The sequence below is a fragment of the Scatophagus argus genome, chromosome 20 (assembly GCF_020382885.2).
Source record: "Scatophagus argus isolate fScaArg1 chromosome 20, fScaArg1.pri, whole genome shotgun sequence".
NCBI lineage: Eukaryota > Metazoa > Chordata > Actinopteri > Scatophagidae > Scatophagus > Scatophagus argus.
This window is the reverse complement of record NC_058512.1, coordinates 4,637,724-4,663,730: the sequence shown is the minus strand read 5'-3', so window position 1 is coordinate 4,663,730 and position 26,007 is coordinate 4,637,724. Positions and strand designations below refer to the sequence as shown.

The 26,007-nt window shown below is 40.3% G+C and overlaps 3 protein-coding genes and 1 long non-coding RNA gene across 5 annotated transcripts in view; 1 reads left to right on the top strand and 3 right to left on the bottom strand.

Annotated features, from left to right (window-relative positions):
- c9 (complement component 9) lies at positions 1-5,188 on the top strand. Its single transcript, XM_046374411.1, has 11 exons — positions 1-160; positions 274-364; positions 829-979; positions 1,063-1,204; positions 1,570-1,708; positions 1,837-2,058; positions 2,202-2,442; positions 2,584-2,715; positions 3,207-3,382; positions 4,151-4,385; positions 4,496-5,188. The coding sequence occupies exons 1-11, from the start codon at positions 78-80 to the stop codon at positions 4,651-4,653; spliced, it is 1,770 nt and encodes a 589-aa protein (XP_046230367.1). The 5' UTR covers positions 1-77; the 3' UTR covers positions 4,654-5,188.
- Positions 5,189-8,023: 2,835 nt separating this feature from the next.
- LOC124051253 overlaps positions 8,024-26,007 on the bottom strand; it is a 35,248-nt gene continuing 17,264 nt past the window's right edge. The window contains exons 3-4 of one of the 2 annotated variants that reach the window (XR_006841797.1): positions 8,923-8,975; positions 8,024-8,394 (exon numbers count right to left, since the gene is read on the bottom strand). This is a non-coding gene — a long non-coding RNA (uncharacterized LOC124051253). Of the gene's footprint in view, positions 8,395-8,765; positions 8,976-26,007 lie in introns of those variants that run through there. The other variant, XR_006841796.1, reaches the window with a different exon arrangement.
- Positions 10,198-11,989, bottom strand: gas1b (growth arrest-specific 1b). The gene has a single exon (XM_046374420.1). It carries the CDS (start codon positions 11,853-11,855, stop codon positions 11,079-11,081), a length of 777 nt encoding a protein of 258 aa, XP_046230376.1. The 5' UTR covers positions 11,856-11,989; the 3' UTR covers positions 10,198-11,078.
- On the bottom strand, positions 21,946-24,783 carry LOC124051250 (fructose-1,6-bisphosphatase 1-like). The gene is made up of 8 exons (XM_046374412.1): positions 24,540-24,783; positions 23,860-24,022; positions 23,648-23,740; positions 23,310-23,450; positions 22,889-23,026; positions 22,592-22,711; positions 22,278-22,467; positions 21,946-22,176 (listed from the first exon to the last, which is right to left on the bottom strand). The coding sequence occupies exons 1-7, from the start codon at positions 24,707-24,709 to the stop codon at positions 22,279-22,281; spliced, it is 1,014 nt and encodes a 337-aa protein (XP_046230368.1). The 5' UTR covers positions 24,710-24,783; the 3' UTR covers positions 21,946-22,176; position 22,278.

The window sequence follows — 26,007 nt, the reverse complement described above, 5'->3', positions numbered from 1 at the left end:
AGTTGGATAATGATTGACAGAAACACAGCTTAAAAGACTAACTATGCACAGACACACAACACCATCTGTGTCTTCAAATGTTCATCATGAGGACTGAGGTAGCTCTCCAGCTCGGCTTCTGTGGCCTGTGCCTAACTCTGGCTCTGATTGGAGATGGAATGTATGTATATTTCATGCTACATTTACACGACAACAGCCAGGACATTTTTTTATTCACTTACTAAGGATTAGGTACAAGACAAAGACTTGAATCACTGAATATGTGTATTTCAGGGCAGTGGAACTTCCTGATCCACCAGCAGTAGACTGTCTTTGGAGCCGCTGGACAGAGTGGAGTAACTGTGATCCTTGCACGAAAACCAGAGTGAGTTCATTAAAACCCTAGTAGATGCCAGTGACAGCAGAACTCAGTTTTCAGCTTAGTCCAGTCAAAATATGGTACTTGCTAGCATCTGGCAAACTGCACTGACGTACTGCAAAAAGCAGTCAACAGGCCTTTGTATTTGGTCATTTCAGCAATCTGACTTCCTTAAATCTGTTTTTCCATAAATATAATGTCATATAAAGTTAGTAATTTTAGGAAGAAATAAACAGAATGTAAGTTTCAAAGGCAAAGGGGTATTTTATCTGTAGATACTGCATTTTCCTTTCACCCTTTAGTTTGTCCATACATAAAGTACTGCATGCAAATATTTCTTTAAGGTTCTACAAAAGGCTTGTGTCTAAATTTAGCAATTTGGCTAACAGTTGTAAAGGCTAAATCTTTTTAAAATCAACTTCAGTGTGAAAGTGTAGATTCTAAAGTGTAATATCACTGCTGCCCCTCAGAGGCGTTCACGAGGTGTGGAAGTGTTTGGCCAGTTCAATGGTGTGTCCTGCCAGAGTCCTCTGGGGGAGAGGGAATTCTGTGTAACAGATGCTGTATGTGAACGACCACCTCCTCCTGCGTGCACCGACACGGAGTTCCAGTGTGAATCAGGTAGGCCTACTTTAGCTTCTTTTAAGTCACCTCCAGAACCTTAATCTTTATTATTTTATGCCCAGTCACTTTCTTTTACACAGGTTCTTGCATCAAGAAGAGATTAATGTGCAATGGTGACTATGACTGTGAGGATGGATCAGATGAGGACTGTGAGCCTGAGCATAAACCCTGTGGATCGACAGTCCTGGACAGTAATGAGCAAGGCAGGACGGCGGGATATGGGTAAGAGTAAATTATTACATACATTTAGAGAGCCAGTGACATGAAATTTAAATGAAGGCTTTGTCACCATAGGAGGGAGCATTTACATCAGGATGGTACATAACAAATATTAATCAAATATGTTTTTTTTGTACTTGAATAATATTTTAAAACATTTTAAGGAACCATAGTCATTTTCTTGGTGAGTTATAAGAGAACATCAATACCATGTCTGTATGCTTAAAATGAAGCTAGAGCCAGAAGACAGTTTGTTTCCAGGCTGTATGCTAAGCTAGGCTAATCATCCCCTCATTCTAATATCAAACTTAACATGTTTAAATAAGTATGATACAGTATAAAAGTCGTCCACTGTGTCTATGCACCAGAATCAACATTTTGGGCGCAGATCCTCGAATGAATCCCTTCAACAATGATTACTTCAATGGGAGGTGTCAGCGAGTGAGGAATCCAAACACTGGGCGCGACGACAGGGTTCCCTGGAACGTTGGTGTGCTCAACTATCAGGTTAACCACAACAATTATTCACCATGTGTGCCTTTGTGTGTGCAAAATGTTGATGAATACATAGTATGTCAGTGAGAATCCTGAAAAGTCTGTTGTCCCCTTAACACTTTGGCCCCTCGTCTTTCCAGACACTGGCAGAGGAAACCGTTTCTCGAGAAATCTATGAGGATACGCACAGCCTGCTAAGAGACATATTGAAAGAGACAAGTGTGAAAGTTGACGCTGGACTTTCCTTCAAATTCAAATCATCTGAGCCGTCCCTGTCCGATGCTTCTCTTAATTTGAATTTTGACACTCAATACGAGAAAAAAGCAATGATTAAAGAGGTCTCAGAGTTCAGCAACATTAAGGTAAATGCCTGCAAAGTTACAAGTAATTCCCAATGTAGTTAATACATACATCATGCCAAACATATCACTATTAACTAAACTAAGAAAATACAATGTAATATGCACTGTCTCAAAATATAAATACTTCTCTCTGGCACACTCAGAACAAGAGCTTTATGCGGGTGACGGGCAGAGTGCAGCTGAGTACCTACAGGATGCGTTCCCATCAGCTCCAGGTGGCCAATGAATTTCTGGAACATGTGAAATCCTTGCCCTTGGAGTATGAAAAGGGTATTTATTTTGCCTTTCTGGAGGACTATGGCACTCACTACACCAAAAACGGGAAGTCTGGTGGTGAATATGAGTTGATCTACGTTCTCAACCAGGACACCATCCATGCAAAAAGTATGTGCACCCAAGAAAATGTCTTTTTTCAAAATAGCTGCTTTCATTCTTAAAGCTTTTATGCCTCAACACTTCTTGTAACTAAACTGAAAGGTGATAAGCATTCATATACTTACTAGTATATATTCATGATTCTTGCAGATTTGACAGAGCGAAGGATTCAAGAATGTGTCCAACTAGGCATCACAGCAGAGTTTAGTGGCACTTCTGTGACTGATGGAAATGCACACTTGAAGCATGGTGACTGTGACACCGTAACAAAAAAAGAACAAGGTGTGCAATTGTTTGATTTCTATGTTAACACAATACTCATGCCATATGTACATCAAAAAAATTATTAGCAATCACTCCTCCAGACCATGAAATGGTTCCTTCCTAGCACAGTCACATTGAAAGACAGAGGGGTCCAAATCCACATCTTTTGTTCCAAGAAAAACAAAAACCTTTTGCATTGTAAAGTTCAGACAAGGCTGATATGAGGATGCAAGAGTTGGAGTTAGCCAAACTGAGTGGTTATTTTTCTCCAGATAGTCAGGAGTAAGTTTAGTGACAATGTTTTACCCTGGCAAGTAATTATTAATTAGGGGATTTTGCATGAAAAAGGCTGTAACTTTGGAAGATCAAATCTAACCTTAAAGAGCTGACCCCTCGTTTCTTATGTGCACAGACTCTGTGATATAGATATATATATATATATATATAAGTTTACATTAATGTATCAAGTTTAGAAAGTCTCTAAAATCTGGTCACCTGTTGCTACACAGGTGATAAGCAGGGTAAAGCAGTCGTGGACAGGGTGATGACATCAGTCAAAGGAGGTACTCTAGAAACTGCTGTCGCTATGAGGGCAAAACTGAATAAGGAAGGGGTGATGGACATCGCTACATATCAGGATTGGGCCCGGACCATCGCTAATGCTCCTGCACTGATTAACAGTGAGGTAGGAATGATAGATTGGCAAAGTAAAGCTGTGACAACATAATTATTTTTTAAAAAATTTAATTTAATTTAAGATGCTTTATTAATCCCAAGCTGGGAAATTACTTCTCTGCATTTAACCCATCACTGATTGAAACACACACACATGCAACATGCAACATGCAGTGAAACACACAGGAGCAGTGGGCTGCATCAAGCACCCGGGGAGCATATTGGGGGTTAAGTGCCTTGCTCAAGGGCACATCAGCCGGTTAAGGAGGGTGGGGACATTATAACTCCACCACACTCAAATTTTTCCTGCCCATCCGGTGGGGGAATCGAACCAGCGACCTTCCAATCACAAGCCGCTTCACATCTCAGTAACTACCATGAGATTTTGGAAATATTCACGGCATCCGTATGATGATTCCCAATGATTTGGGTGCTAGATAAGTTTTCATCTAGCACCACCATGAGGTTGATTTTTAATGTTTTTAGCTGCTTTTATTCAACAGATTCACTGAAATTTTAGATTATTTTTAAGTCTCAGTTGTACTTTTTATTTACTGCTAATTACCAGATGTTAGCATGCCAAACGGTGGTGAACATTGCAAGCATGTTATCATGTTGGTGTTAGCATTTACTGCAAGGCATTACTCTGCACAAGTAGCCCTACAACCTCACAGAGCCACAAGCGTGCCTTTAGACTTGTTACAAGATATGAGGCAAATGAGAGATTATGTAAAGTTTTCTGTTATCACAGTTTGAAAATATTTTCTTGTTTTGACAGCCAGAGCCCATCTATATGTTAATTCCAGTGGATATACCGGATGCTAACGCCAGGATCGCCAACCTGAAGCAAGCCACATCAGACTATGTGGCAGAGTATAATGTATGTAAGTGTAAGCCTTGTCACAATGGAGGCACTCTTGCTCTGATGGATGGAAAGTGCATGTGCCTTTGCCCTCACCTGTTTGAAGGCCTGGGCTGCCAGAATTTCAAGGGCGAAAAAGCCAAAAGCTCGGGTAAGAGTAAACAGTAGGATATAAGATGAATCAAAACATGCAGTGTCTCAACAAAAGGCCATGCATATCACTGTAGGCAAATGTGTGGTAATTTGATCAATGTTTTCCAGTTTCGAGACCTACTGTTAATCAGGAAGGGAACTGGTCATGTTGGTCAAGCTGGTCCAGCTGCACGGCGACAAAGCGCACCAGGACACGCAGCTGCAACACAGATGGGGTCCTTGGAGCTGTGTGCAGGGGAGAGACCACCAGTGAAGCATACTGCTAAGCAGTTTAACAATCTCTCTCGGAAGCACAGATGAGATTTGAACCTGAGCATTTTTGTCTTTGCATGTTAAGATGGGAGAACAGAGACATCTTGAGGTTGGTAATGGATAATACAGTTCTTTCTTCTTCAGAACTTTTTTATGTTTAGATAGATTTTTGTTTATTTTTGTGATTGAAATATGTGAAGTTTGTGAATCACTTGTAAATGTGCACACATAGGGATTCAGGAGAAAATAATTTCTGTGAAAATCAAAGGATCCAGTGTAACCCGGCACACAAGTCCTTTGATTTTGTTGAGTACAAATGAAACAATGATGAGTATTAACAGATACAGAACAAGTTTCAAGAATAACATGTCCTTAATTTGTTGAAGATGACGTGCAACAGTTTTCCAATGAGGGCTTTGATGTTTGCCTGATATGAACACCAGGGCTTGAGTCCTGTAAATGATTTTCGTTTTAGTCTTTCATTTTGGTGACTCAGTGTTGTTCCATTGTGACGCAGGAAATCTCATTAAAAGCAACTTTTGAAAACCATTTCATTAAAAAGTTTGTGTTGTCTTTTATAGCCCACAGCAGCCTGGACAGAAAAAAACTGACCAATTTATTAATTTTTTAGATGTTTTTAGAACATTGGCTTTTTGACTACAAGCAACAATGTCTCTTTCCATATTAGTTCACTTAAAAAAAGTGTTGGGCTCAAGTATGTATTAATGGGCAAATAACTCATCTTTAAAAGCATTCCAGCTGGCTGTGCTGCGAAAATGAAAACCAGATGAGCAGGAGCAGGATGGACTGAGAACTGGAGATTGAGGAGTCAGATATAAAGACAACATAAAGTAAGACATTTTGCGTGCATTCTAGCTGCCATTTACTGTTCCTGAACCTTTTCATTTAAGATAAGTTGATGATGGTTAACATTTGAGGGGTCAAATCGTTAATTGTCTGCAAAATAAGTCTCAGAATGCTCTATAGCCTGCTGCTGTTTGTACAGCTGAACAGCAGCCAAAACTGTGTTTGTCTCTGTTTGACTGTCCTCGAGCAAATCCACAACTCCAAAGGTGCAAATGAAAATGAAAATGCATATATTTAACATGAGTGCATGTCTTGGATTAACATGGAAAGGATAGAACCAAATAACGGTCCATTTGCTCTCACAATGGGCAAAAAGGATGATCACATTTGCGTAGCTTAACAGCCTCTGATTTCTATGTTTGCTCTTGGATTTAAATGCCCTTCAGCGTCAACTCTGCAGGCATGAGTGGAGATCCTCCTGTCAGATAAAGCCATTTGTTGTAGCAGTGAGTGTACTGCTAAAGCTTTGCACAATGGTGAGGAATGTGCACGTACATGTTAAAGGAAAATTTGCTTACACTAAGTATTTATGGTCTGCCTATTTTAGATTAGACATTTTCTGAAGTGAAATTTTGGGAACTTGTAAAACAAGCCTTCTTCATCTGAATGTTAGAGTCTTTGGAAGTTTGTTTAAAACTACCTGGTCCTTTTGCTTTCATGTTATTTATTACTTCTTCTTTCCCTCTAAATAAGCTTTCCGTGGATGTTGTCTCCTGCCATCATTTAGAGAGAAGTCCAAAAGTTGTGTGTGTGTGTGTGTAGTGGGGGGTGATGAATGCATACTTGAGGGGTAACCACTGGGGGTGGTGCCCCCTGGCCTTTAGGATGTCAGCATAATAGAGTAAACTTTGGGACCTTATTGAGCTCCAAGGAGACCCCATTCACTCCGGACAGCAACCCAGCCTCAAGCCTTTATCTTAGTCTAAAATGTTTTGTTCTTTCTTCAGCCCTCAACAGAACCACTCACACAAAATAATGAACTCCTCTTCATCAATAGACTACCCAATTCTCTTTTTACTAATATTTACTCATACCATAAACTGAGCAACAAGTGAAAATTTAAAGCTTAAATGAGGACTTCCAAAACGTGTTTGAGAAAGAAGGGAAGGTGATGTTTTACATTTCCAATCTATTCCATTATGTGGGAGAAACATGTTTGCTATTTTAGACATATTCAGTGTAAATGTTGGAGATGATTCGTGGGGAAATCTCTAATAAATTCCAGCAGCATATTTTGCACTTAATCATAGCCAAATGCAAAACTTGCATCTTCTGTAAAACATTTCAGTCTTTTTCAGCCAATAGATGCCTTTCAAGATTATCAAGCAAGTTGGCAAACAGAGAACATGCAATTTATTTTGCTTCATGAAAACATAGCTTAAAGCCCACAGTTTCACCAGCAATAAAATGCACCCTGTCTGGAACTTTTTGTGCAAGCTAGAAGCTACTAAATTAATTCTAAGTTTGCATTCAAAATGTGACCCATTGTTGTCTCATCTCATAAACACATAGTCCTTGCTTGCAGCAAAAAGGAGGTAAGGGATATATTTTTAACAAAAGCCCTTGGAAGGGAATGAAAGGAGCCCCCTCGCACTCTTAAATGCCAGGACACAGTTGGAAGTTGCACCCTCCCCACTTCCCTGGGTCACTAAAGGCATTGAAGTTTTAGAGGGCTGCTACTACAGATTACTCCCACAGCTGTCCCAGCACCGTGGAAATGAAGTTATGCCCCTTGTCAGCTATGTTTTGTGTTCCCCACTCCTCCTGTTCTTCTCTCACTCCTTAAAACTTTGCACCACTGATCTTTAGCTAGGCTGCAAGGAGGGAGGTAACTAAAGGACAAATCGTATCCAGCCATGGCAGATAGAGGAAACGGACCTGATTGGTTGATTATTCCCTCTTTGCATCATTATTCAGTGAGGGTTGAGATCCCTGACATTCAACCCAGCACAGCCGCTCTCCCATACCAGACCCTTCCCCCATTAACCCTCAATCATAAATCAACCCCTCCTCCACCTTTCCCACCTCTCTAAAAGCCCAGGGTTCTGCCTTCCTCAAGTCTATGCCTTTCATTAATGTGGGTTACTGGGGTTTATTCCCTTCACTTAGCTTTCGCTAAGCTTGTTTATATTTGATTAAAAGTAAATTGTATCTTAAATGAAAACAAAGAAACAACACAATTCTGAGATGTTAGAGGGCTAAATGAATGCTGAATTCAGGGGAGCTGCAGGTTTAACTTAGGTTCAGAAAAAAAATCTCACCATAAAATCCATTGGGAAGCAATTTCTGAGGCCAGGAATGAGCCGTGAACCTCAATACAGAAAAGGTTTCCAGTTCATAATGATTTGCTATATTTTATCTATCCATATTCATTTGTTTCAAATTGTTTTTTTTCCCCTCCATCTCACTTTGCAGACACAAGTACATCTGAATTAGAATCAGTTCTCTTTATTCCAAGAGTCCTAAAATAGGCTCAACAGGAAAAAGTTAATGTTTTGCAAAGTTCCACTGGGGAGCAATAACTGAAGAACAGTGTCTGACATCAAAATGATTTGCAGAATAAATTCTCCTTCCTAAACTTATGGTGTAATTTAAATGTTCATTTACAATTATTATAAAATGCCATATTATGCACCCTGCACCAGTAGGCTGGGACAAATAAAGACAAATGTATGAGGAATAAACATATCACTAATCTGACTGAATATTGTCTACAAAATTAAGCTAACATACAGCCGCCTGCTTTCTTTTTCCTTAGAGTAACCTAGAGGACGAAGGCCTCGGGGCAGGGCACAGTGGGGGCTGGCCAACAGTTTGAGTTATGATAAGGCAATTTTAATGATGTTCTGGTCCCCACACCAAAGGCCACAGTTGAATCTTTTCTGTTTCTGCATGGGAAAGAAAACACAACATTCCTATTTTCCTCTGGTGCCAAAAGTTAATTGAAAACATTTCAGGGCAAAGTATGGTCTGGGCCCCCCATATGATTCTCATCCCTTCATTATCCTCAGCAATAATAAAAAGGCATTACAATTATTAATGGCTGGAGTCGGGGCTTGCTCTCTTAAAGTGACAGTGGCAGGCTTTTGCTTCTCATAACAAAGGCCCACAATGTCTTCACCACATCACTTTGTTGGTATTTTCAACAACTGATGCCATTGTAGGATTTATTATTTCTTTTCAGGACTGTTTAAAGTCAAATCATGGCTTAACATTTCTCGAGTCGAATCATGTTGTATAACTGAACTGAACTGAGTGACAAACTGAAAGAAAGTTATCCTCATAGCTTCAGAGAAAAGTTAGGGAAGAGCACTCAAACATCTATTTTTAAGAGAACTGTGGCACAAATGAAGGTTAAACTGTGGACAGAAGTCTCAGCAGGAGTTCGGCCAAGTAATAAAGCTGAACTTTCTCACATAACTCCTCTGTCTTCCTCTGGGATAGCTGTCTCCTCATGCTCCCCCACTCCCTGAAAAGGGTGACAGAGGAAAAGAGTGAATGAAGTGCCCCTGTATTGTGCTGCCGCACCATTGTGTATTTTGCATCTCCATAATAGAGGTGCCACTCGACTTCTCTTCCAATCAATGGGCTGGAGGGCCCATCTCTTTTCCTTGAAAAGCAACATGGCTGCCCTCAGTGGTTTCAAGACACATTATCACAAGTGAAGGAGGCTTTTTTGTGAGGGTAGAGAGATGACTGACTCATAACATGAGCATGTAAACAGATACATGTACCATCGCTGCTATCATCGCTAAAAATCCATTTTAAACTGGAAATAGAAATCCCGAAATTAGAATTAAAGATTTTCATTAGGAATAAAAAGCGTCAACACATTTGTGATCTTTAAAATAAGACAGTTAGATAGATAGATGACTTTATTCAACCTCAAGGGGAAATTAGGTAGTTCATACTTTAAGAGTAAAAATCCGAGAAATGTCCAGACTCTCGAAGTCTTTTTTGTCACATCTAAATTGTTACTATAAATGTAAAATTTTAATCAATTAACTGTCACTTCATTTTACCAAGTGTTCACATTAACTGATAAGAATTATAAAACGCTTGCTAATTTTGTGTTTGTTTAATGTCACATAATAAAATAGTTTTGATTTACACAATTGACTGTGTAAAATACAAGCATTTTAGAGTATATCCAAATTCAAGAAAAATCTTCGATTAAGCTAAGCGTTTTCTAAACTTTCATAACTTCCCTTTTCATCCATTTTGCTGTCACCACTACTCAAGAAATGTACTGCTTTAACTGCATTACTGAAATAACCGTGTCTGAAGAGGAAGCACCCTGGCTAAAGACCCTTAGCAGATGTTTTATCTGCATGATTGCAAATAAGTATGGCCTCCATTTGTTTCTGAAATGGCTGTACTTTCACTGGCACTGGTGAATAATTGTGTTAAATGCTTTCAGAAAATAGTTGGTCCCAGATCTGTCGAGTGACTGTTTCAATCAAAATAACAGCAAATTTTCCAAGGAAAGTAAAAGCAGAGGTAGAAATCATGTAAAAAAGAAAATAATTTCAACAAACTTTATACAATTAAGAAGTGTTTCCATTAAACTAAATAAGAACAGATTAGTGTAAACGAATCAAGATTCTCTAATCAATATGTGAAGGCTGCATCTTTCAAAAGAAAAAAAAAGATTAAAAGTTCACGACAAAGCCACACAGCTTCCAAATGAATCCTTTTAAAATCCTTATTTATTTAATGTGCATGTACATTGAGAGGAGTGTGTTCACAATGGACACTTCTTCACTCACCCAAACACAGACATCTTGTTTTTTTTCTCAGCGTGTCTTGGTGAAGACCTCTGACAAACACAAGGGGTGAGGATAAACAAACCGACCAAACGCCTCTTGGCTCCAATTGTGCGGCAAATCCCCAAGAGGAGGAGTTTAACTTTCTCTCTTCTGTTTGAACTGTTTTCGAGAATGAACATTTTATACTTTGTGCAAACATCTATGTTTATAATGCCAAGTGTGTCGCTCTGAAGAGCTTCTTGTTTCAGCTCTGCCCTGGGATTTTGACACAATTCAGTGGCTAACATCAACATTGGTTTTTAATGATGGGGTTGTGAAAAAAAAAATCTGCTGGTAAAAGAAAACTGCTGCGCTTGGACTGCATGCCTCTAATATGGTCACATAATGTTGAATAATATGAAGTATAAAGACATTCAGGCACTTCTTGACAAAACATGTGTCCTTCCTCTGTGGTCGTAGTGCTCTAAAAGAGTGTGACCCACCTATTCATACAGTGCAAATCTCTTGTCATTCGCAGACAAATATTCTGACAAAACATGTTTATACAATATACTGTACAATTTATCTTTATATGGACATACAAAAATAGGCTCCTTCAGCTTTATCAGACCATTTTTGAAAGCGATTTACGAACAGTAAATGTCCTCAAACATATGAATGTGTTGCAGAAACTTCAGTTGAATTTAATTGTTAGTTTAATGTCAAACATGGCTGGTTACAACAAGGCAGACTGGTTCTAATGATGTGAGCTGATTTCTCCTGTTAATTCACAATGAGAGACAACACTGACTTTCTTCAGCTTCTCAGATTAATTTGGTTAAAACCAAAATGGTGGTCAGGACATTAAACACAGTCTGACCAGGTTTGGCGTCACTCGAGTTTTCCACGTATTGATAATCCTCCTGTTCGATGTAATCATCCTCAAGATCCTCCTCAGAGTCTGAAAAGCCGCTTCCTGCTAACCTCTCGTTAGAATCAGAGCATAAAGTTTTCATGCTGACTTTTATGTACTCGCATATGTTCCTCTCCGTGCCATCGCACACACAAGTGTCCAGCAGTTGCGCTTTCGGCACGGAGCTCATGTTGGCTATCACCCTGCGGCACTCGTCCGAGCACCTTTGCCCGCCGAAAAGTTTTCTGCAGTGGAATAAATAATCCCTCATAGCTGAGCTACAGGACAGGTCCATCTCACACTGTCGTCGGGCCTCGGTGCAGCCCATGGTGTGGGTACGCGGCAGGCACGGCTCGATGGCTTGTTTGGTGCTCTTGCAGACTGAGTCCAGAGCGCAGTCGCAGTCCTCCAGAGCCGGGCCGCTTTGGGTTAGGTTGAGCTGAATGAGAGAGGATATGCAGTGACTTGGGCACTTCTTGCGGTCCCCATTGATGACAGATGCGCAGGCATAAAGGTACTGATCGTACGCGTAATGGCACTCCGGCTCCCCGTGACACTTCAGGATGGCTTTCCAGCAGACCAGCCGACGGCTGTGGTTAGGAGACCCGACACATAAACCGATGATTAGGATCAATACACTGCACAACAAAACCGCCGTCCGCTCCATCAATATGACACGACTTGCCATTTCCAGAAAGAATGAATCTTAAGAAAAGACTTCATGAGGGCTTCTGTAATTCCACCACGCTGCGTCCAACCCAGATTACTCCTAGATGGTTTCACATCATGTTGAGACTTGAAGTCAGCGAGGCGCCACAAAGTATGCGGAATCTCATCAAGGATGTCCATAACAAGCAAATCATGTCAATATCAAAGGAGTTTCAGTGTAGATGCAAACTTTCCAGGCTCTCTCAAGCCCCAGTCCGTGTCTGGAGGCTTCACGTGCAGCACGAACACGAGCGAGTCTAAGTTCTGACAGGCCTGAACTCACACGTGTCCGCCAAATCTTTGCCAACTAACAGACTTATTAGGACAGTATTGCGATAATATCCTTGTTTTTCAGTCACTCATCCGCTTTAACTTCACACCAGCATCCACTCGGCCCGCAGCGGCGTTGTGATGAGAGCTGAGCAGTGATGGGCTGATTAGGTTACTGCAGCAGCCGTGTCCGATTGGTCCGATAAACTGTTGTGACTCTTTCGTCACGCGCGGGGCAGTGACGTAGGCTACCGTGTTTAAACTGAGGTAAAACAGAAACGTCCCGTAGAGGTACTTATTATCTAATTATGGAAATATGATTAAAATATGTATTTACCCATCTGCGTTTTATAAAGGCACACTTTACAATTATTTTACATCTAAGCTGCTATTCCCAGCGCATAGATCGAAACTTTCTGCTGATGTTGCATTGTTTTCTGCTGTGGTATTGTTGGGAGTAAAAAAAAGTTTCTGTCTGTTTTTTCTTTCCTTTTATAAATAGATAGGTCATGAGTTATGTTTGCTGCACTCTAACCATAAATATCCCGTTTTATATTATGCTGCTGCAAAATTTGGACCTCAAATGATATATTGTTCAACTGCTGTGGTCTGATTCTTGAATAATTGCTTATCCCTGCAATGGGAGCCATATATAATGAGGCACAGTTTCTTTGGCAAACACTGAGATCGTGCAGCCTCCCCGCAGGAAGAAACGACAGCTGTTATAACACATGCAGAGCTCCTGTCTTACACTTTCCACCATGGCACATGACAAGCCTCGACTGTACAGCGATACAGCACACCTGTGGATGCTGCACTGACACATTTGCAGACACCAGCAAAGGCATGACCAACCTGGTCTCACCACATGGTGCATGAATAACACGCTGATGTCTTAAGTCAATTTTGCATTGACATGACAGCTTAGAGGTTTAAGAACTACGACTACCAGATATGGAGCTGGGAAAGTACCAACCTTCATGTGAGAATGGTATAAGAAAAAACACATTTGGCTGTTTTTACTGCCCAAGTGTAAGCAAGCAGTGGTGTGAAATCCTGATGACCCAGTACTTTACCTTTTGGTAAAGGGTATTTCCTATTTCCCAACAATAACACTTAACAGGGAAAAGGGTGTGAAGAGGAATGACTACTGCTGTCACACGGCATGTAAACAAACATGAAGCATGAAGCTGCTAGGAATGAAAACAGAAGGAACAAAGTGGAGAAAAGAAAACCACTCAGTCATTGGGCTAACTCTGTTCTCTTGACCCTGTCACATCATCACACTGTGACCACAAAGATCTGGCAGCTGTCAGGGACCCTCAGACCCCCAACTCCAATTAGAGAGATTAGAAAGGAATCAAGACAAGAGCAGAAGAGTTTCTTAGCCAAACAACCCGAACACCCCCTTCCATCTCACCCAGCTGGCATACCAGAGCAACAGGATGACTGCAGACTCAATTTAAGGCAACATCAAAGCAGAGGTTAAAGAAAGCCCAAATGGCAAACTGCTCAAGAGTCTCCATTAACTACAGAAGGACCCTGACATCAGCCCAGTAAGGCCAAAGAAGGCACTTAACAGAGATAGATCTGGGTCACACTGAGGGATGTGACTAGTCAACATTTTTTCCTTTTACTTTTGTTCAAAGTGTGGGTTCCTTTAATTTTTGTTCTTTGTAGAGCCATACAGTACACTCTAATGCATAGGGCCTGTGCAAAGTTTTCTTTTCGACAACTGGGAACACACTAAAGAACACACCCTGACCACACTTGCATTTCACTCTTAAGGAGGAGTTCATAATGCATAGCAGTACCGAAATCCCATCAGTGTTGGATGGAAGCCAGCTAAGAACAACGGCCAGATTCAGCCGAGCCAGCAGCTCTGTATGATGGAGCAGGCAGCTGCTCCCCCCCAAACTGTACCTCTTAAATTAATCTAATACATCACTTAGATTCTTCACTTTTACACCAAACTTCTGGGGTTCTTCTATGGGAAAATATGAGGCCAGTTGCCTTTGCAGTCCTGCCATCCATTTATTTCAAAAAAGTACCTCAGGATATGCATCCTCTACATGCGGTTGTTCATGGCGACTTGCATATAATAGTGTTTCCAGAATTGGAATGCGGTTCCCGAGAGTAGATTTGTAAATACTCATGCAGAGACAGACATGCTCTTCAGTTTGTCTCCACTGCTGTCAGAAGTCATTACACACAAGCTGCTATGCCAGAACAATTCACTAAACTTTGCATTCAAGTGCTTCCAAGCTGAGAGAGGAGCAGGGAGAGGGGAGAAAGGGGAGAAAGGGGAGGTGGAAAAGGAGTCAGTGTTAAAAAGTTGCCAAGTGTTGTTCTCCCTGCTTTTATTTCACTTTTCTGTGGCTCAGAAAATTTTCAGATATCTGTCTTAGATATGCTATTACTTATTTATTTATTTATTTTAGCTTAATGCTTTTGCCAAGAAAAAGAAGAATGCATATGAATCAAGTTCAACTTTCTGTTGGCCTGTGTATAGTCATGGCATGAATATGCAGCTTAAATGTCTTCCTGAATCAAGTCAAAAACACAGCACAACAGCATTGTTGTTTTCTGGTAAGTCAAATCTTTACTGCCCCTGTGGATTAGCTCAGTATCTTCAAAATGGATTGAGATAAAATCTCATTTTTACTTCCCAGACCTGGAATTCAATTGACTCTGGTGATCCTTTCTCTTCCATCTATTCAGTTCCACCCCAGGATGAACTGTAATAACGTTGGTGATCCCTTTATTCTTCATCTAGTGCCAAACTTTAATTTGCTTAAATACTTTGGTTTGTGAACAATAGCTGATACCTGACATTGGCATTAACTCAACACCTCTCCAGCACGCCCTGTAATTTCTATTTTTTTTTAAAAATCAAAACAGACATGTTTTAGGATGGTGCCACATGCTATGAGACTAAGTGCATCCCTCAGGGGGAAGGCAGGCACCATGGAAGGAAAAGGATTTGACTTCGAGCTCACAGAAGAGAACAGAGTCACAGGCTCAAACAAGGGTCATTACAGCTGTAAAGCAGCCTAAAGTGCTCAGAAAGTTACAATCTCAGCCAAAGGTGTGGGACATGGTGGGTATGAACATATAGACAATTGTTTTATTGTCTTGGTTTCCCATCTGAAGATTTTCCTGTTGTTTCATGGAGCAGATTAACAGCATGGTGGGGAGTAAAACTGGATAAAGTTACAAGAAGATTCTTGTTCTGGTTGTTATTGTTTCACTTCGGGATTTCGCAGGAAAGCAGATGGAGCTGTTAAATAGATTGGAACAGAGAGCTAAACTCCAGACAGAGAGGTAGACACTGGTTTTGCTATCATAAAGAAGAGTAATTGATAGTGGGGTCTGTTGTAGATTAATGACACCTGCTGTGAAGTCTGTTATGAGGAACAATGAAAACCCTTAAGGGCTGCTTAGGCTGTCAGTGTGGAGATACTCATTGACACTGGTCAGGTAACAATAAGATAAGAGAGCCATGTCTCTTCGGTGCAAAGAAGGGAAGGTAATAAAGCCACACAAAGCTACTCGGAAGTGATGCCAGCGTCTATAAATGGATACATGTAGGTTTTACAGAAGAAAAAGAGACTCTAAGGCAGAAAGGGGTTTTAGTTTTTGTTTGAAATGTGACCTCTCCTCTCTAAACTCTGATCACATTTCTCTATGAGAGGAAATGGCTCCTCGGGGACAGATATGCCACCACAACCTCAACAGAGAAGTCTTTGTTCGTGAGATCAAGACTTTAACAAGAAACCTGATAGGAAGAAAATGACTAGCCAGCATCCACATTACAAAAGCTAAAGGGAAAAAAGGGGAGTTCACCTCAAGGTTTGAACGGCTGATTCTTGGTTTACTGAGAAAGAAATCCAGTGATTTAAAGCTTAAGCTCAGGAGGCTCCTTCATAGACTTCATTATGTTGATGAGCTTGAATAAAGGTAGAATCAGGCACAACAATCATTGCTATGGCCCAGTCAATCTTCATGTGACAGTGTAATGAGTGCTTATGCCAACCACGACGTATGGCGTTAAGGACTGCTGTGGTTAGTGTCAAGGGAAATGCATTTGGTTGTCATTAGCACACAGTCCTCTATTTTAGCCATTTAGTAACTTAAATGTAAAACTTTGTCTGTCATTTACTTAAAGCATGTTTAACAAATTGGGAAATACACTTATTCGCTTTCTGACAGTTGGGGAGATTAATGCTACTCTTTCACATGTTAAATGAATGGCTACAGCTATAGCAGCTTAACGCAAAGACTAGAAACACAAACCAAAGTGCAAAAATGACAATTCAGCATTGTACAGGTTATTTTGTGGCTAGGAGACCAGACTTCAGGAAGTTGTCACTGGTTGCGAATTATAATTTTTCCACTTCAGATTAGAAATGTTGTACTATTATTTTGTTTTCTTAAAAGACATCTGAATTACTTTAGTCAGGGCTAAGAAGGGATCACTGCGGGAGTATTATTATGTGCATACAAGCACTCACACAGCACAGTCTCTCAACAGAGCTGAAGAAGCAGAATACAAGATTGCCAGTTTTTCATTTCCATGGTACATTCTGTAACTGAGTACATCTGGCATCCTCCCAATGTGGGACACATTCTGAGCCCAGTCTTTAAGGCATAGCTGCTGTTTTGGGAGACAGAAAATGAGTTGTGACCCAGGGCTTCCCTGACATTCGCCCGAGTAATCACAATGTTTGAGCAGAACTGCAAGTGCTGTTTGAATAGTGTGGGCCATTGTTCCTTTCTGGTAGCCTCAGAAGTATTCTTCAAACTTCAAGCCAGTCACAGGAAATGAGTGGGCTGATTTATGACATCTGAGTGAGTGTCAGCAGATTCTGATGCATAACCCCAGTTGACAAAAGTGCATCTCATTCCAGCTCAGTGTAAAAGCAGACCGAGATACACAATAGCTGCAGAACTCTATTACATGAGAAGAGCGACACATCTCTCATACAAACACATCTGACGATTGACAAATGCAAACATATCCAAAGAACGTCCTTTGATATTTTTGTTCATGTGGATGGAGAAGTCTGCAGTTTGGTTAGTTAGATTTCTTTCATGTACATCGCAGTTATTGTTCCTAAATGTCAATACACACATATCCTACATGCAGAAGAAACACTGAATCTAAGCTCATGAAGAGGCTGGTGGTCAGAGGTTGGATGAGGCTGTCTTCAATGACAGAAACCACATGTATGCCTTTAATCCAAACACACCAGCTTTTGTAAGGCGCAGCATCGGTGGTGGTCTGATCCAACTGTCCCCGTCCATGACATCATAGAATAAATTAAGATGATCTGAAGGGACTTTTTCCAACTTCCTTACACAAATACCTCAAAGTACCACAGTTCCTACTGGATTTGAACCATCATAGCTGAAAGAAGACCAACCTTCTTACAGGCAGGATTCAAGAACCATTCAGAGGACACACATGCTTGTCATAGGATATTATGTCATCCTGATGCACTGAGATTTATTTTACTAATCGACTGCTGTTTTGCTGAGATATACGAGTAGATGGACATTTAATAAAATCTGCTGTCATACGTGAATCTCAGAGAGGATACTGAGCCAGCTAAGTGCACCGCAAGTGTTAATGTTACCTATAGTAACATAACTTTGGACAAAACATTTCACTTCTTTGCCCTCTAAAGTGCATTGTAATGGATTCTCCCATCCAACTTGGCTTCAAGACTTACATCAGTTTTGGTTCCAGTTGTAGACAAGAGTTTTCACCAAAGTGACAAGAAAGCCTTGAGTGGGTAACCAGAGACTTCAGGGGAGGTTTTTGTACTGGACTACAGTTACTCAGATGTCAGTTTGAATTTGAGATTTGGAATGCGGAAACATGAAATGCGGTCTTGTGACTGGCAACGACCAAGGAAACTTTCATATGTTTTGACTCCAAAATAAGAGTATTTCATGGGACGGGGGATGGGCAGGATTGGGGACTCATGAAGTATCAGGTACAAATAAGGGCCCTTTCTGGACAAAGGCTGAGGCACTATTTGGATTAGCAGTTAGCTCCAGGCAGGGTGGTCTGGGATTCAGAGTTTATGTTTAATTTAAACATAGGCTCTTTGAGTCTGCATACTGTCACTGAGCTGAGAAAAGCCATGCTGATCAGTTAAACAAGAGGTGAGATTGTAGGTCTAATGTGTCCTCTGATGACTGAAGTTATAAAACCTTTCTACTGTTCACAATCCGGCAGACAGAATCTACAGGCACACAATCAGCTGCGTATATATTTAGTTCAGCAGGCAGGTAGATTCTTGCACTTGGTACAAAAAGACTGACCACCAGAGAAAAACATGTTTGTTGCTGCATTGGCTGAGGGGTTAAGGCACTGAACTGCAGTGCGCTCAGTTATTCACCTTCTCTGGCTGCCCTCATTGCCTGTAAACTCTCTAATGTCTGCTAGGAATAAAAAGCAACCCCCAAAAATAACAAAACACAACAGCTTTATGAGGCTGTACTTCATGCAAACGTCAGCACATGCGCACAATGACAACACTAACAAGCTGATGTGCTTGTTGAGATGTTGAATTATGGACTAAAGCAATAGACAAATGACGTACAGAGCCATGCATGCCAAACATGTTTTTTCACTACTTTTATTTTAGAAAATTTTCCTTTATTTAATTTCTGCATAAACACAAATTAGACGACCTATTGTCTTTGTGATTTTTCTTTAATTTCCATCCAGCAGAAGCAAACTGAGATGGGCTGCAGAGTGGCGGGGTGGAGGGGGGTTGTTGACTGAGAAAGCTGTGAGCTGCACAGACACACCAGTAAAACGCTCTTCATCAGAGACGAAAGTAAACAGAGCCTGTCTGGACGTGGGCTTGAGATCAGTCAGACAGCAGTCAGACAGTGAAGGGCTACAACATTAAACAAAAGTTACTGACCCGTCATGATTACACAGAAAAAAAAGTGACAAAGCAATCCTGCATACACCAAATCAAACAGAAAAAAGGGCAAAGACCTGACATATTCTTTTATATTACAAATAAACATTTACTATTCACTTAAATTAACAATAAATTGGTTGGCAGAAGAAGCCGTGACAAGTTTATTTATTAAAATAAACCACTCTTGTCCCATTGCCTCTGTTATATAATTTGGTATTTTTCTGTTTTTCCCAGAGAAAAATTAATAGTCCGACCGTGATGCAGCTAGATGTAACAAGTAACTCCTCTGGGGGAACAAAGGAAATGCCACTGCTGAAAAGCATGGCAAAGACTACAGTGCAGCCAAACACATTTAAATATTACCCTTAAACTTTTCCACTTATCCCAAACCTTTATTTCAGTAGTATGACTAGTTTTCAAAGCAAACTGTGTCATCTCATCTTGTTCTTTCTACATGAGCACGAACACGTACATACAACGTACACACACACACACACACACACACACTGCACAGTAGCAAGAGAAACATAAAGAGGCTGGGTTTTGCTTTTCCTGCGAAATCTAAATATTGACTCAGTAACCTATAATCATACACAGTCAGAACAAAATCGAAATAAACAAGCGCGCCTGTAATGTGTAAGTGTTTGTGTGTCTCATGGGCGCTGAGGCTCTCGAATGCTGACACTGACAAACTCACATAATACAGAGGAAGTGGTTCAGTTTTCAGTTCTTAGTGAATGTCATACAATATGGATCCCATCCAGCACATGCATTAATTATTTTGTATTCTCTCTATATACAAAGAAGTTCTTTCAAAAGCACTGAACCCTCCCTGTCTGATCAAACATCTGCTATCAATTCACATTTAACATTCAGATGACTCACATACAACATTCTCAAATTAAGAGGCTTTAAATTGCCAAGACGTAAGTAAAAAAGGCAATAAAAATTCCATCATGCACTCAGTGGAGCGATCGCATTTTAATGCCAAGTTTCCAAGTGACATCAGCAGCCAGTCATCCACAGAACTGTGTTATTATTGTGTTGTAATGTTATTAGAAGCTCATCAAGGTCCATATCAAACTTTAAATATATTTTTCCCCTCTGCTGGAAGCTGCAGTACAATATCGGGAAAGACTCTATGCTGACTTAAAAGGCAGTGCTGTTGTATGGACCATAATGACTGCTTTCCTAAATAAACTTGACTGATTGAATGAGGGTTTTGTGTTAGCATGCTGTTGGATCTTTTTGTTTTTCTTTGTGAGTTTTTATGGCTCATTAGTGAAGTGGCAAAGCTGAAACATTTCTGGCTCTATTAAGGGCTGTCAGTGAGTGCTGCTGATGCCAGAAACCATTTGAGGCTAACAAGGAAACACAGTCTGGAAGAACTGAAAGCTGTTAATGGACATGAACAATGAAGGTTTTTTTTTATTATTATTTTTCTAATGTTCCACTGTCTTCGGTGTATGTTCTCTCAAATTAAAAGAACAGTTCAACATTTTGGTAAACATGCTAATGTGCTTTCTTGCCAAGATGAAAAGATCATACAGCCATCACATTTGTTTGATATGAAGCTGGAGCCAGCAGTTTAGTGTATAAAGACTGGAAATGGGGAAACAAGACTCTGTCCAAAGGTAACAAAATGTGTCCACCAGCACTCAATACATAAGCTAAAGTTAAACCACAATTTGTGATTTTATGGTTGTGATGTGCTGGAACTATTTCTTGGCCTGGTATTCAACAAATGATAAATAATATGTTACCTACAAGTTCACTAGCTCACTTGTTCAAATTCTTCTTCTCCTCCTCTCCTTGCAATTGTTTAATTTTCCTTCCTATTCTTTCCTTCTGTTCTTCCTCCTTCTTCTCCTCCATCAGAGGAAGGTGAAATATCTGACGTAACAGATGATAAAGCTACACTGCAGTGCCATCACACCTGCCACATGAAACCAGTGGAGTTAGGGAGGAGTTCAATTCAATTCAATTCAATTTTATTTATATAGCACCTTTTAAAATCAAAATTGTCTCTAGATGCTTTACAGAAACCCAGAGCCTGAACCCCTGAGCAAGCTAAAAAAAAAGTCCCTTTTAACAGGAAGAAACCTTGAGCAGGACCCGACTCACACGGGAAAACCATCCTGCTGATAGTTGACCAGGTGAAGGAGGAGAAGAAGAGGTAGACAGGACAGAGAGGATGAAAGAGAGAGAGAGAGAGAGAAACATAGATGCAATAAGCATCATTCATCACAAAGGACAGACATGACAGGTTGTTTGAATTGGAATGCTGAAAAACTTTAAGGTCATTCAGAATAATAATGTCTTTTTACTTGTTCTGCTGGGCTTGCATCCCAAAGTCCCATTAGGTTCAAACAAAAAGAGGTTGGACTCAGCTTTCTTAGGAAGAAAATGAAAGGAAAGTATTGTTCATACATTCTTAGAAATGGAAGAATCAGGCTGGTGGGATTCCCAGACTGTCAGGTCATATCCGAGTGAGAAAGACTGTTTGTACCTGGCAGCTTCATGGCCTGATTCTGAGTAATCATCCGACTGTTAGGCTATCAGGCGTGTTGCTCTGAAAACAGTTTGAGCAGATGGCCAATGAATTTACACAGTATTCTATAGCTGAAATTGTAAATGGCAAAATGTGTGGTGGTCACAAAAAATAACAACATGGTATAGTTAGATAGATAACCCAGCCAGGGTCACATCCAAGTAGAATTTCGGTTGCTATGTTTATGACCACTTTGGCCCAGACTGAAATTTTTCATCTTCTAGACCGAGTGCATTTCATTTTTTGTGCAGACATTGATTTGATATTAAGTAGTAGATATTAAGTAGAGTAAGAGCATGAGCGTCTTTTCATTTGTCTTTATTTAAAAAAAAGAACCACACACAGGGTAAGTCTCTGCAAATAAGACCAACAAGATGGAACCAGCATAGTGAGAGGCGGACTTGGTAGGCCCAGTGACACAGCACTGTGACCCAGTCAGGTTCCTGGAGCCTTCATCAATGCAGTTGGAGGAATGAGTAGAAAGCACCCAACAATGAATGTCGTGATTGAGCCTCTTGATTGTGCTGTTTTAGCTTGGGAAAAAAAAAAACATAAAATTGTTTATTATCTAGGACATTTGATGAGTATTTTAAAACAATTTTGTGTAATGTTGATACATAAAAGAAATGAATACCTCATTTGTTATGCTTTTTATAGATGGAAATATACTCTTGCACGTCATCAGGAGATCCCAGGACCACAGGAACTCGCTGGTGGATGGTGGTGGGCTGAACGTCTAGAACATTTATGGATCCCGTCGTGGCCATGCCTCCTGCCTGCTCCATGATGAAGGCCATGGGGTTGCATTCATACAACAGCCTGAGCTGAAAGGCAAGAAGCAGAAATATGAGTGATTTGATGAGCAGATACATGACAGATAACCTGCGTGTGGATGCTACTGGCATTCAACTTGGCATAGAAGAAGCCATTCCATTCCCGCCTGCTTACCTTGCCCTTGGGACTCTTGACATTAGCAGGATATAAAAAGATGCCTCCATAAACCAAAGTGCGATGAACATCAGCTACCATTGAACCAACATATCGACTGCCATAAGGAGCCGACCCGTCCTAGAAACACAAAAAGACAATATTACGTTTATTTAATGAATTTATGAGTCTTGATGTCAATGTCACATTCACTTAAATTGAATATGAATATTAATACAAATATTTAACAGCCACAATTCAACATTGGGCCTTTGTAATGCATAATAATATTCAAAACTACACACTTATTGCTATTACCTCCGGGTATTTCTTCTTTTGTAGGTATTCTGTCACATCAGGATAAAAATGCTGTGCATATCCTTCATTCAAACTGTAGATTTTTCCCTTTTTCTTAATCTTCACATTTTGATCCACCAAGATGAACTCGCCAATGGCCTAAAAAAAATGTGAGGAACCCATGAGAAACCTATCAGAACATCATCATGAAGACATATACAGACTGAAACGGCTTGCAAAAAGAAATCATAGTAATAGTGTCCTTTAAGTGTATTTTTATTCTATTTTTCTACTTAAGTATTTAATGCTATTGTATTTTTATTGTGCTATTGTATTTTTATTGTATTCAAATATGCCGGACTGCTATGACAACCTAATTCATCATCTATCTATCTATCTAAAACAAATATGTTTGATGTCATCTATTATACGAAAACCTTACAGGATCGAGCATGAAGCAGTTGACTCCTTGGCCAGTGGAGAGGACAATCATGGTGGCACTGCCATAAAGAGCATAACCAGCAGCCACAATGTTTCTTCCAGGCTGCAGAGCATCCTTCTCAGATGGCTCATCATCTGTGGTCTGTGGAGCAACATGAGTACGGTATATAAAATATCCCAAGAACAGGGAGAAACCAATGTGACGGTTACCACTGCCAGCGAGAATGCTGTTTTCTTTGACGAAGATACAGAATTCTGAGAGGTTGCAAACATATAAACCTGTTTTTATGGATTCAGAGCCTTGAACTTGAATCGGCACGCGGTATCAACGTTGCTAACCTTTTTGTAAATGGCGAAAATTGTTCCAATTGAGACAAGACAGTCGATGTTTGAGGAACCATCCAGTGGATCAAAGCACACAATGTATTTTCCCTGTAAGTTCAGAACAAATTATTTTATCACTGATACAATAACACCAGAGAAACACAGCAATATAAAGGAAAACACAGCACTGCGGGATTTGAACCAGCACGTAGACAAATGTTAAATACCCGCTCTTCTGGTTCCACAATGATGGCCTTTTCATCTTCCTCAGACACCAGTACACAGGAGGAGAAGGAGGACTTGATCATGTTAATCACCAGGTCATTGGACAGGACGTCCAGTTTCTTCACCTGGTCTCCTGTCACGTTGGTGCTTCCAGCAATGCCATACCTTCCACGAGACAGAGGAGAAAGAGGAGCTGACTGGAGTGATCAAAACCAGAGTAGAAGCTATGTATCCTGATGTATTTTTACATATAAAACACAACTAAGAATATGAAAAAAAGGAAGAATGGTCTGAAAAGGCTTCTATCCTTTTGACCTCTGCCTTGCAGGAGATTGTACGCAACATGGGCTGAATTTACCTTTGGCCAGTGGCCTAAGTTAAAGATTCTCGCAGATTCACATGAAATAAAAACCGACACTAAAGTTCATATTTCAGACACATTTAAATGAAAGAGTGAAAACCTAATTAAGCAGAAGAGAAAAGAAACTGAAACTTGCTAAACTAAAAGACAAAAACTAATGTGACACCACATGGATTTATAAATCGTGTGCATTATGGCTCCAATTGCCCTTAATCTGCCCTCAATAATTAAAGGGCAACCTTATATTCACCTTCATACTCGTATTCAAGTGCATGAATGTTTATGTCTTTCTGAACACTTAAAAAAAGAAATATTACTCACAGGTTAGCGATCCCAGCCTTCCTGACAGCAGTTGAGATGGCTTTCACAGCTGTGCAGATGGAGTTGAGCAGGTTTGTCAGCTCACCTGTCCCATGGGCCCTCCTGCCCTCCTCCAGAACAAACCTGGTGAGGGTCAGCACGTTGGTATCGAAGGCTCCTTTGTCGGACATTTTGCTGTCAGGTACAGGACTGGGACTTAATGCCTGAAGTGAAACAGGTGAGCATAGCCCCAAAGTTAAAAAGTGGACTCTACCACAGAGATAGGGGAAGAGTGGGGGGTGTGCCACTCTTCTAACCAATCAGAAGTGTCCTCTCTCACAGTCAGGAGTTGGTTTGATTGCTTTGGTAACTGTGGGTTTAGAAGAGCAAAGTTCATAGATAGTAAACATTTGTGTTTAAGAGTAAGAATGACTTTTGACTAATTAAGACTCTGCACATTTTCATTAATTTCATTTTTTTTTCAATTTGCTCAATTACATAGTGAGATTTTTTTTCAAAACTGATGTTACACTTGAAACAGCACTTAGACTGAGCACAACTGGATCTCAGTGCAGAAGTGCATCATTATCCCAAAAGCTTTTGACAGAATCAGTGCTTTACAGATCGCTATAGCTGGTCAAGTCCTATTATTTCATTTGTTGACTTTTACAAGTGCCAAGCAGTTTATGAGCTTTATCTAATATCCTGACAATAACCTAATTAAAATGTGCATAGCTTGCACCAGAAATGACCGTAACACTAACAACACATTCCTTCCCTGCGTGATCCTAAAGGAGTATAAAGTTCAAATGATGGGGCTCATTGTCCATACCTACCCTACCTGATTTTATATAACACCTTTTATTTTACACGCGCTGATAAAACACTATTTGCATGGTAACGGAGGAGCAGTGGTGCGTGTTGTCTGTGTGTCTCTGCATGCTTGTAATTAGTTTATGGCTGTCTCTGTCTGCAGCACCGACATGAAAAGGTAAAAGGACTTATGTGAAAGCTTACACGAAATGTTACCAAGGCCTGTTTCACAACAGAGAAGTGAAGCTGAACTTTGAACTTAACAAGATAAAAGCCACCACGATGAGGTAACGTGTGATGGTTAATCACACACCATTCAGAGCTTTTTCAGGTTAATGATAAAAACTGAATTGCAAAGGTCAGTTTTGCTGAGCAGCATGTGAGAGCTTCAGAAATTACGCAACAGATTTTGATTTATTGGGTCTTTTACATTTGAGCTGCAATGATTGGTCAGATAACTGATTAGTTGATGGAAAGGAAATGAATCTGCAGCAATTTTTGATAATTGATTAAGTTTCTTAAATGTAAGAATTAGCTGCTTTTCTTTGTTGTTTATGAAGTCATTGGTTGTTGGGCTGTTGTTTGGACAAAAGAGGCAACCTGTACACATCAGTTTTACTCCATAAATTGTGACTGTGATGAATCAATATTTTTTCTTTTACATTTGCTTTACTAA

Coding starts and splice junctions, on each gene's coding strand:
- c9 (XM_046374411.1), top strand. CDS start 78: ATGTTCATCATGAGGACTGAGGTAGCTCTCCAGCTCGGCTTCTGTGGC. Junction 980..1,062: donor GGAGTTCCAGTGTGAATCAG/GTAGGCCTACTT, acceptor TCTTTTACACAG/GTTCTTGCATCAAGAAGAGA. Junction 4,386..4,495: donor CGAAAAAGCCAAAAGCTCGG/GTAAGAGTAAAC, acceptor AATGTTTTCCAG/TTTCGAGACCTACTGTTAAT.
- LOC124051250 (XM_046374412.1), bottom strand. CDS start 24,709: ATGTCCGACAAAGGAGCCTTCGATACCAACGTGCTGACCCTCACCAGG. Junction 23,027..23,309: donor ACTGCTTCATGCTCGATCCT/GTAAGGTTTTCG, acceptor CATTTTTTTTAG/GCCATTGGCGAGTTCATCTT. Junction 22,712..22,888: donor AAAAGAAGAAATACCCGGAG/GTAATAGCAATA, acceptor TTGTGTTTCTAG/GACGGGTCGGCTCCTTATGG.
- gas1b (XM_046374420.1), bottom strand. CDS start 11,855: ATGGCAAGTCGTGTCATATTGATGGAGCGGACGGCGGTTTTGTTGTGC.